At 37.5% G+C, this 10,125-nt stretch overlaps 2 protein-coding genes across 4 annotated transcripts; one reads left to right on the forward strand and one right to left on the reverse strand.

The window, feature by feature from the left end:
• Window positions 1-344: 344 nt before the first annotated feature.
• Window positions 345-4,664, forward strand: LOC137711406 (cyclin-dependent kinase D-3). 3 transcript variants are annotated; one of them, XR_015963304.1, is made up of 8 exons: window positions 683-1,028; window positions 1,600-1,898; window positions 1,986-2,094; window positions 2,618-2,743; window positions 3,244-3,479; window positions 3,567-3,872; window positions 4,152-4,285; window positions 4,375-4,664. XR_015963304.1 is itself a non-coding variant. In XM_068450642.2 (7 exons), exons 1-7 carry the CDS (start codon window positions 924-926, stop codon window positions 4,207-4,209), a joined length of 1,239 nt encoding a protein of 412 aa, XP_068306743.2. In that variant the 5' UTR covers window positions 345-923; the 3' UTR covers window positions 4,210-4,664. The 3 variants fall into 3 exon arrangements, 1 of the variants encoding a protein (XP_068306743.2); XR_015963305.1 differs by having other exon boundaries at window positions 704-1,028; window positions 4,368-4,664; XM_068450642.2 differs by having other exon boundaries at window positions 345-1,028; window positions 4,152-4,664.
• A 273-nt stretch (window positions 4,665-4,937) lies between these two features.
• On the reverse strand, window positions 4,938-9,221 carry LOC137711405 (protein DETOXIFICATION 16). The gene is made up of 7 exons (XM_068450640.2): window positions 8,848-9,221; window positions 7,904-8,448; window positions 6,160-6,246; window positions 5,997-6,053; window positions 5,510-5,867; window positions 5,324-5,410; window positions 4,938-5,219 (listed from the first exon to the last, which is right to left on the reverse strand). The coding sequence occupies exons 1-7, from the start codon at window positions 9,142-9,144 to the stop codon at window positions 5,160-5,162; spliced, it is 1,491 nt and encodes a 496-aa protein (XP_068306741.2). The 5' UTR covers window positions 9,145-9,221; the 3' UTR covers window positions 4,938-5,159.
• Between the last annotated feature and the right edge of the window lie 904 nt (window positions 9,222-10,125).

Below are 10,125 nucleotides of genomic sequence, written 5' to 3' on the forward strand. Positions count from 1 at the left end.
TTACACATAAAAGATAATAAAGCTACTTGTGGGGTGAGGCTAATCGATTCCACCACATGGATATTCCTTTGAGAAATGCTAATGTAAGACTATATGAACTCAAGAACATTTTTGCTCATCACTATAGTGAGAGACTACTAGTGTATGCTCATCATAATCTAATCATTTGTCATGTGTCTTTTCACTTAATTCTAGCTAAATTTCACGTTAAATGTTACTTTTTCAATTTTAGAAAAAGTTATTCAAAGTTAAGTAAAATGAAATGTAACAATAGATTAGGTGTATGGTGACCACACACCAAAGTGTAGGCTGTGAGCAAAAATCTCCTATAAGAACTCTGCTTACCTCATTTATTGGCACAATATTTTATAGTATTAGCGCGGGAATTGAGGGCTTAGACAATCAATTGTCAGCTGACAGGGAGTCCATGAAGAGTCATACTTTTGATATCAATACAAAAATATCAATCATGCCATTCATGACATCATTGCTTACGCACATACGGGCACGTCGAGCGGGTAGTCGGGTCTACTGGGCTACATATCAGTTGCCCAAAAAGGTTTGCATATAATCTTGGACTTCCCTCAGCCCAAGCCCAAATTATAATATAGAACAAGTCAAAAGTCTAAAATACCCCCAATAATGTTCAAAATTAAAAAGCGAACCACTTCCGGTTAAAAGCAGAATAATAAATAAACAAATAACGTTGAAATTGACGTTGCTTCTACACGCTCTGTCTCTGTCTCTCTGGGGCTTCAACGGCTTTCTCGTCTGCGCCAAATGCTAAAACCCTAAAGAATTTTCCCGAGAAAATGATTTTCCCGGAAAATTCCCAATTGTGTATAGAAAATTCACCCAGAAACTTCACCGTAAAAACGTAAATTGAATTAAACTTCAGTAAGGTGATAACTAGGAGAGTGACAATGGCAGAGGTCGATCTGACTAAGAAAGTGGCGGATAGGTATCTGAAGCGCGAGGTTCTTGGTGAAGGTACCTATGGAGTCGTCTACAAAGCCATTGATACGAAGGTAAAAGCCCTACCATTTCTCTTCAGTCGGGGAATTTTTGTCAAATTCTGAAAATTTCTTTTTGCTTTGTGTAATCTTTCGAGTTTTCTGGGTTGTGCATTTTGCGTGTTTGTGTGTGTGTGTCTGTGGAATTTGATTTTTAAGGACTTGTTTGTTTGCTGAGAAAATTGAGTTCTGAATGTGAAAAGAATTTCACTTTTTTGGATGGAATTGTATAACATTGTAGCTTAAAGTCTTTTTTTTTTTTTTGAACTTTCCGCTATACTTAGAAACTGGGTTGGGTTGCAATCGATTTTCAGTGCAGACACCGAATACTTAGTCGCCTTTGAAATGGAGTTCTTCAACACAATGTTGCATATACCTCTGCCGTTAGAAAAATGGAAATTGTTGTTATAATTTGAGAATGGTTTTTCACCCTTCTGAGCTACCAAATGAGCAACTAACGAGTCGGTATTCTTTTGAAGTGGTTTAAAGTTTCTTTTTCTTTTGCTTATAACTGAATGCACCGTAATAAGTTTGATGAGTAGTCTCTATCGATTCTGATTTCGGTTTCAATACATTCCTTGTGCAGACAGGACAGACAGTTGCTATTAAAAAAATTCGGCTTGGGAAGCAAAAGGAAGGGGTGAATTTCACAGCCCTCAGAGAAATTAAGCTTCTTAAAGAGCTGAAAGATCCGAACATAATTGAGTTGATTGAAGCATTCCCACATAAAGGAAACTTGCATCTTGTATTTGAATTCATGGAAACGGACCTTGAAGCTGTTATACGTGATCGGAATATATTCCTATCACCAGCTGACATAAAGTCATACCTTCAGATGACGTTAAAAGGACTTGCTGTTTGCCACAAGAAATGGGTTTTACACAGGTAGTCCTTTTGTCTAGAAGCCTTCTTTGTAGATAATTATTTGGTTGTTATTATTTGTCTGAGATGTGTGCTAATTGTGCTTTGCAGGGATATGAAGCCTAACAACTTGTTGATAGGACCTAATGGGCAGCTTAAACTTGCAGATTTTGGTTTAGCACGAATATTTGGGAGCCCAGATCGCAGGTTCACTCATCAGGTTTGTTTCTCCTTGTCTTGATGGTATTTTGAGTGAGATCTCTTTACGTATAATTTTATACTTTTTACTGAAAGCAAGCCTACTAAAGTGCCACTGCTTGTCCTTGGCACTGTGAGTTGGTTTGATGCCAGTCTTCACTTGTTTTAGAAACCTCCTCTCCATGGTGGTATTGGTTATTACACTATCCATGTGAGAAATGTAAAACAAATGTGGTGGGTATTTGGTAAATTGTTTAGAATGAAACACTTTCGAAATGGCCTTAAGATATTAAGACTCCCGTCTTAATAGTTTTTCGTTAGATTGTACAACAAACCAGTATATATGACCCTTTTTTCCTTAAATTATTAATAGATGACGTATTTGCTTTGGAAATTATATTCAAATATCTGCTAATTTGGCGCATTCCTTCAAAGTCTACAAAGATGGTGTTTCTTTTATATACCACTAAAAAGTGCATTTTCTTTCAGTGATTAGCATGCTTTTAGGTTCAAGCTCTTTATAACACCTTGACACATATTAATAGGTCTTTGCCCGTTGGTATAGAGCACCTGAGCTGTTATTTGGCACCAAGCAATATGGACCTGGGGTAGATGTTTGGGCTGCAGCTTGTATATTTGCTGAACTTCTCTTACGCAGACCCTTTTTGCAGGTAAATCCATATTTCATTATTGTAGTGAAACTCTTTTTATGTGGTACTCTTTTCCATTAGCCAATATGTTTTTAGTGCTGTTATAGTTTTCATTTTCTCGCTTATGTGTTCATGTTTTCAAATTCTTATTACAAGTACTCGTTTCTGGCAGTGACAAAAAACAAACATGAGTTTGTTAGATAATATTTTACACCAAGAGAAAATCCTGTATTGGGTTGCATCTTCGTGAGCTCATTATAATAGCCACCTCCAATTGTGTCTCACTTTTGAGATTTTACTTTACTGCACATTTCTGTGGAATGTTTATCCAGTTAAAATGAAGATGGTTCTCACTAGCTAATATTTTACTGACGTCTTCAATAAATCAACTTTGATCACCTTTGCAATGTTTTGTCATGTGCAATTTTGTTATTGCTCTCCATGGGCCATGCATAAATGAAGTTTATACTGGGTGCACCTTTTTCTGACTACATATTGGTTTGATTTGAAATGTTTAATAGGGATCAAGTGATATTGATCAATTAGGAAAGATTTTTGCGGCTTTTGGGACTCCAACACCTTCTCAGTGGCCTGATATGGTATACCTCCGGGATTATGTGGAATACCAATATGTTCCAGCACCCCCTTTGCGTTCATTGTTTCCAGTGGCTGGTGATGATGCCCTAGATTTGTTAGCGAAGATGTTTACTTATGACCCCAAAGTTAGAATTTCCGTACAGCAGGCATTAGAGCACAGGTATCAGACTCTAGCTATTCAACTGAGTATCTACACATTTTTGTTTTCTCTTGTTGTTCCGTGTGTGATATCTGTGGTACTCTTTAGGTACTTTACATCTGCCCCTCTTCCTACGTATCCAGACAAGCTTCCTAGACCTGCTCCAAAGCGTGAATCTAAGGCTTCAGATTTTGATCCAAATGATGGTCCTACTGTGTTATCACCTCCACGAAAATCAAGGAGAGTGATGCCAAAGCGTGATGGTTTTGAAGGAAATTCACATGTTGATAAGATTGATGATCATTTCGGTGAAGCCAGACATGCTGCTGGTGAAAATACAAGCAGGAATGAACCAGTGTCAGTTGATTTTTCTATCTTTGGAGCAAAACCTCCAACTAGACCTACAATTAATAGGTAATACACTTTATACATGTTCTTTCCTAATGCGTTTAAATTTCTGTTCTCTCTCAAATTTGCATCACAGTTGTACACTTTAGCTTGAAGTGATTTCAAAACCTCATAATATGATAACAATATAAAGTATACAAAACCAGATTCCAAAGGATAGGATTCTAGACTTAGCATCATCTCTCTTGGAATCAAACGGTCCAAGTGTATCCCGGTTTATGTGTTAGCTGTGTTATTGAGTAGAGTGCGGATTTTGAATTGTTTTCTTTACTCTTTCTTGTGCAGTGCTGACAGAACACATCTAAAGAGGAAACTAGATCTTGAATTTCAACATCCCGAATAAGAACATTCTATGCACTGAATCATATATCTTATTTGTTTGAGAGGTGTAAGATTGCGGCGGGTCTCACATTAATGAAGTATGTTGCTAATGTATGAAGTATATCTTCATTTCTTTTTTACATCTGCTTTCAAGGTTCTCAATGGCTTTTGTTTGTTGAGATTATAGGGAGGAGAAAACATTCGGTGAAGTCGAAGATAATCACGATGCAGATAATTATGTTTGGAGGTGTAAAAATAATTTTGATGACATTAAACCGAAAATTTGTACCTAGTCCATGTAAGGCTAAAATTTGAGGGCTTGTGTTGTGTTGCTTCATTTTTTCCTGGTCTAATTGTTGAGGGTAATTACTAATTAGGTGCCAACATTCATACCGTTATCGAACTTAGAGATGAAAGACAATGTTATGGATTCATGTTGTCTTTTTGTTTCTTTATGATGAATCCGTTTTTGGTGAATCCGTTTGGCAGAGAAAAAGTTAATGTGCTTCCAATGTTCTGAGGTTGATTAGGTTCCCTGTGTCCCTCGGCAGCTCCGTGAGTTTCTCAGAATCGGAAAGTAGTAGGGTGTGCCGTTTTGCAGCCTACAAATGGAACCTGGAAGCTTTTGCATGCTAGGATTTTTGGACAAGTAAGTCATCCTCCAACATTGACATGTACTGAACCCTCATTCTTGTTCTTTGCTAATTCCATCCTAGTTTATTCTTTTGCGAAAACCGAAAAGAAAACGCATATTTTGAATCATTTTAGCAAAAATGAATTCCTTGTAGAATAGGAATATATTCTTGAATTTCTTCATAAACAACAAAGGTTTATTAATCAGTTGCATATTGTAAATCATATCGAGTTGCACCACCATTGACACTGGCAAGATTTTTCCGGAGGTTTATTCATTACGCGTTTGCACCTAGTGTACGTGGAATCTGTTGTCCGTCGTAGTTCGGCTTCATGACACTATGTGACTACGTCCACAGGAACTGTTGACTCGTACACTCTTTCTGTAGCTTTATTTGCCTAACCAAATCCAACAATATATCAGTAATAAGCAAACATGATGAAGAGGAAAAGTATAATTTGTGTTTCGATTGATTGATTGATTGAGAAAGAAAGAATGGAACCTCTTTCTCCCAGTTCGTGCGTATGGTTACGGTAAGAAGCAACAACACTTGCACAATCAGTGCACAGATGATCCCCAGCCAGAGCCCCTACTCAAAACAGTTTGACAGACAAAGTTATATGGAAGGGAAGGAAAAGAAGAAAACCGAAAAACCCTTTTCGCTTCGTCATTTTTTTGTTCTCCTTACCTTTCCACCAACATGAAGGACGAAAGCCATCAAAATAGCCAAAGGAATTCCAACCAAGTAGTACGCCCCGAGATTCACATATGCTCCAATCTTCTGCCACCCACATCCTCTAGCAGTACCCGAAAGAACACACTGGAGGCCGTCTAGAAAGTTGGATGTTGCAAGTATAGGCATCATGGTTGCAAGGTAATCGATAACTTCTCTTTCGTTGCTATAAGCGTAGCCCCAGAAGTTGCGTATCAGTATCAGGACCGATCCCACCAATAGACCCTCGGTAATGGCCATGACTAACACAACGCACACTGCTAAGCGCGCTGTTTCTGGACGCCCTGCTCCTAATTCATTGGAGACACGAGTGCTGCACGTCGCAGAAACAGAACAGATATGTAAAGCCACGGTTTAATCTCAATGCCAGTCTTAACTTTCGAGTGCTAAGTTGTAAGAGCTTATTGAGTTTATAGTTTAGATGTGTCATAACATAGCTCACCTCACAGCAGAACTGAGTCCGAAAGGGATCATCCAAACCATTGCCGCTGTATTCAAACTGGAAATCGATGTATTTGATAAGTAACAACGTTAAAAGTGCAAGATATATGATAATCTAGAACACGTAAACTATGGAAGAATGATCATCACAGTTCGGAACTAACCTGATAGAAAGCACTGAGGTTTCCAACTCCGGGTTTGGAAGAAGACCGGATAGAAGAACAATCATTTCAAACGACCACATTTCCAAGCTGTTAAAATTCATTTCCAACAGCATTAGGATCTTAGACTCTCACAAAACAGATCTTAGTAGTACACTAGTTGGGTTTTTTCCAGCCCATGATAAATTGTCCAAAGTCTATAAGGAATTATAGTCTTAGAGGATTAAATTGTTTTCCCAATTGGAGTCGTTTTCCCAATTGGAGTTGTTTTCCCAATTGGAGTTAGTTTCTCAATTGGAGAAGGATTCATAACTAGATTCCAATTAGGATTAGTAATCCTTATTGACGAAGACCTTTATTACGTCCATATAAAGGGGCTATTGTACTAGTTTTGAATTGGACGGAGCAAAACAATAAATTGTATACCACTCTAGGGATTAGAGTGAGAATATTGTAAAGTGTGTGTGAGAGAAAAGAAAAGAGATAGTGTATTTCTTGGTCTTGTTCTTTCAGGTTTTTCGTCAATTCCTAGTTCTAGAGATTTGGCAAGATTATTGATTGTACTCATTATTGATATAGTGAAAAATTGTTATTGCTATCCTGTGGACGTAGACACATATTGCTGAACCACATAAATTCTTGGTGTTATTTATCTTGGTTATTTGTTTTTTGATTTCTGGAGTTTGTTCTTGTTTTTCCCATTCTTAAACGTGATATTCTCAACAAGTGGTATCAGAGCCTGGTTTGGCTAATATCCGTTTAGAATGGAGGGTGCAACCCGCTTTAATTGGGTTACGTGGAAATCAAGAGGAGGACATGCTTTACTGAAGGTGTTAAGAGCAAGCCAGCAAGTATGTCTGATGCTGATTGGACCAAGATGAAGATAAGAGATGCTTTCTGGCAAAGAAGTCTATAATTTCCTTTGCCAATGAAGATGAGATGTTCGATCACATGGAGTCTGGTCATGGGTATTGCGATCAGGGGAGCCTGGTTAAGAGAAGTCTAATCAAGAGGGTCTTGGTTAATAAGTAGTTCGATCAAGGGGAGCTTGGTTATGGGTAGTTCGATCAAGGGGAGTCTGGTCATGAAAAGTTCGATCAATGGGAGTTCTGATCCTATTATGTTCTACCTTCCTCATGGTCTAGAGGGGGAGATTGTTGGGTTTTTTACAGCCCATGATAAGTTGTCCTAAGTCTATAAGGAATTATAGTCTTAGAGGATTAAATTGTTTTCCCAATTGGAGTTGTTTTCTCAATTGAAGAAGGGATTCATAACTAGATTCCAATTAGGATTAGTAATCCTTATTGAAGAAGACCTTTATTATGTCTATATAAAGGAGCTATTGTACTAGTTTTGAATTGGACGGAGCAAAACAATAAATTGTATACCACTCTAGGGATTAGAGTGAGAGATTATTGTAAAGCGTGTGCGAGAGAAAAGAAAAGAGATAATGTATTTCTTGTTCTTGTTCTTTCAGGTTTTTCATCAATTCCTAGTTCTAGAGATTTGGTAAGATTATTGGTTGTACTCATTATTGATATAGTGAAAGATTGTTGTTGGTATCCCGTAGACGTAGGCACATATTGCTGAACCACGTAAATTCTTGATGTTATTTATCTTGGTTATTTGTTTTTCGATTTCCGGAGTTTGTTCTTGTTTTTCCCATTCTTAAACCTGATATTCTCAACAAAAATAACGTATGTAGGAACATTGTGAAACGTCGAAAAACTATATACGAGAAACTTACCAAACCATGACGGCTGAAGGAACAGCAAGCCTAATGAATGTAGTAACGTTGTGAAAAGCCTCCTTCGAAAAGCCTGTCCAAGTTTTCGCACATGATGAAGAGAACTTGACATAAAGCGCCAATAATAACACATTGATCCAAAAGGAGATTGAAATTGCCAGGGCAGCTCCCCTGCCACCAAGACCGGATTTAAACACAAGAACCCAACAGAGAGGGATGTGAAGCAAAGCTGTAACCGCAGAGCTCAGCATCATCGGGAACACGACGTTTTGAGTTTGTAAGAATCTGACGAGGCACTGGAGGAGTCCGTATGCGAAAAGGGAAGGGATCGTGAAGCGCGCAAATTCCCCAGCTTCTGCTGCAATGGCAGCATTTTGGCCTAGAGCTGTTAGGATTGTTTTTGTGTTTGCGGAAATGATGGCGAGAGGTATGCAAACAAGTGAAAGAACAAGCATTGCTCTCTGCATGTGTATGCCCATCAGACGGTACTGCTTTGCACCATAGCACTGGCCGGATAATGTGTCCAATGCGCTTGACATTCCCATCTGTTTGAATCGAAAACCGAAAAGATTATCAGAAACTTATAGAAAGATCAACTGTTTCAACTTGGAAGAGGGTTGTAACTTCAACACAAACCCTAGCATCCATAAAGCTAAATGGGGTGTAAGTTTAACACAATTGTATCCTAGTATCTAAAGTATGAAACTCTTAAGTCACATAAACTATAAAATTAAACACTTTTCCATTTGAGTGAACTTCTTTAGAGTTAATCTTTCAGTGATGACCTAAAAAGTAAGAGCGGATTGGACAATCATGCATATTACAATACTGTGTTAAGTGGGTCTAAAGAGTGATTACCGATTAGCGCAGTATTAACTTACTATCTGGTAAACGCTTAAGCGATACTGAACCAATAATCATAGATGTAGAGGAGGCAAACGTACCAACAAGCTGAAACCGGTGACGGAAGTGAAAGAAAGGGCCATGGTAGCACCGGAGAGAGATAATTCACCAAGGTGACCTACAAACATAACAGCTATTATCTGTATCGAGTACTGCAATAAGCTCACACAAATAAGAGGTCCTGCCAGCCATATCTGCTTCTTCACTTCTTTAACTATTTCCTCTCTTTTAAATCCCTTTATTCCATGGTTATTTCTCCCAGTCTCCTTAGTTACATCTTCTTCGCAAGCTCGAATCAATGGCGAGCTTAGAGATGGTCTGTCGTCTTCTCTCTCCATTTTCTGATTAGCTTCTTGAGAGAGAGAGAGAGAGAGAGAGAGAGAGATTGTGAGTGGCGGAGGGGAAGAAAGACAGATGGTAGTTTGGATTATGTTATAAAGGAGTTGAGGATCTTGTTTTTTTGTTCGTTTTTAGTACATTACATATTATAGCAAGGTGTTCGTCACGTAGTTGGTTGATTACAGTCGAAGTATTGAGTTCAAACAATTCCTCTTTCTATATATTTATATAAAATGTTCGTTTATAATCCAAAAATATCAATCATAAACAAAAACATTTGTAACTACAAATACGTTGTCTAATTACATTCACAAAAAATAATCTGACAAAAAAAGAAACGAGAAAGCATCTTTTTTATAAAATAGTTGAATCTTCTTATAATCAACCCAATGAAAAGGTGCGCGTGATGCTGCTATTTTATTTTTTTATTTTTTTATTTTTTTATTTTTGTAACAAATGATATTATGAGAAAGTGTGCTGAACCTTATAATGAGCTAACAATAAAGTAGTTCAAATTCGTATTTGTTAAAAATCAAACTTAAAACATCTCACTTACAAACGAAGAGAAATACTATTAGACCGTAGTGCTAAAAAAACTATGTAACTCTCCCTCAAGAGTTAAGACCTAGCTTGGTGATTGCAGTGAGTAAATTGATATAAACAAAAAAGATCTTGTGATATAATAAGAAATCATGATAGTAAAGGGGTGGATTTGTAATTAGGATAAAAATAATAATTGACGTGAAAACAAAACGACAACATTCGGCGGCTATCATTCGTATGGCAATTATTTCGACAAGACGAAGAGCAATGCAAAAGGCTCCTCCCACTGGACTATAATTGTCTTCTTTTAATCGAGTCTTCTTTTTCATAATATGAATGGAATATACTGTTTTTTTTCCACAAATGAATGCAATATAATGTTAACAATACAAAAAAGTTAATAATTGGATCCCGCAATGTGGAATATACACATATTT

Source organism: Pyrus communis, chromosome 6 (assembly GCF_041283825.1).
Source record: "Pyrus communis isolate YQ-2024b chromosome 6, ASM4128382v1, whole genome shotgun sequence".
NCBI lineage: Eukaryota > Viridiplantae > Streptophyta > Magnoliopsida > Rosales > Rosaceae > Pyrus > Pyrus communis.

What these genes read in the sequence shown, in the direction of transcription:
- LOC137711405 (XM_068450640.2), bottom strand. Translation starts at nt 9,144, where the DNA reads ATGGAGAGAGAAGACGACAGACCATCTCTAAGCTCGCCATTGATTCGA. An exon ending in CCTTCAGCCGTCATGGTTTG is followed by an intron (nt 6,247 to 7,903) that starts GTAAGTTTCTCG and finishes GAATTTTAACAG; the next exon opens with CTTGGAAATGTGGTCGTTTG. An exon ending in TCCTTCATGTTGGTGGAAAG is followed by an intron (nt 5,411 to 5,509) that starts GTAAGGAGAACA and finishes TGTTTTGAGTAG; the next exon opens with GGGCTCTGGCTGGGGATCAT.
- LOC137711406 (XM_068450642.2), top strand. Translation starts at nt 924, where the DNA reads ATGGCAGAGGTCGATCTGACTAAGAAAGTGGCGGATAGGTATCTGAAG. An exon ending in AAGAAATGGGTTTTACACAG is followed by an intron (nt 1,899 to 1,985) that starts GTAGTCCTTTTG and finishes TGTGCTTTGCAG; the next exon opens with GGATATGAAGCCTAACAACT. An exon ending in ACTAGACCTACAATTAATAG is followed by an intron (nt 3,873 to 4,151) that starts GTAATACACTTT and finishes TTTCTTGTGCAG; the next exon opens with TGCTGACAGAACACATCTAA.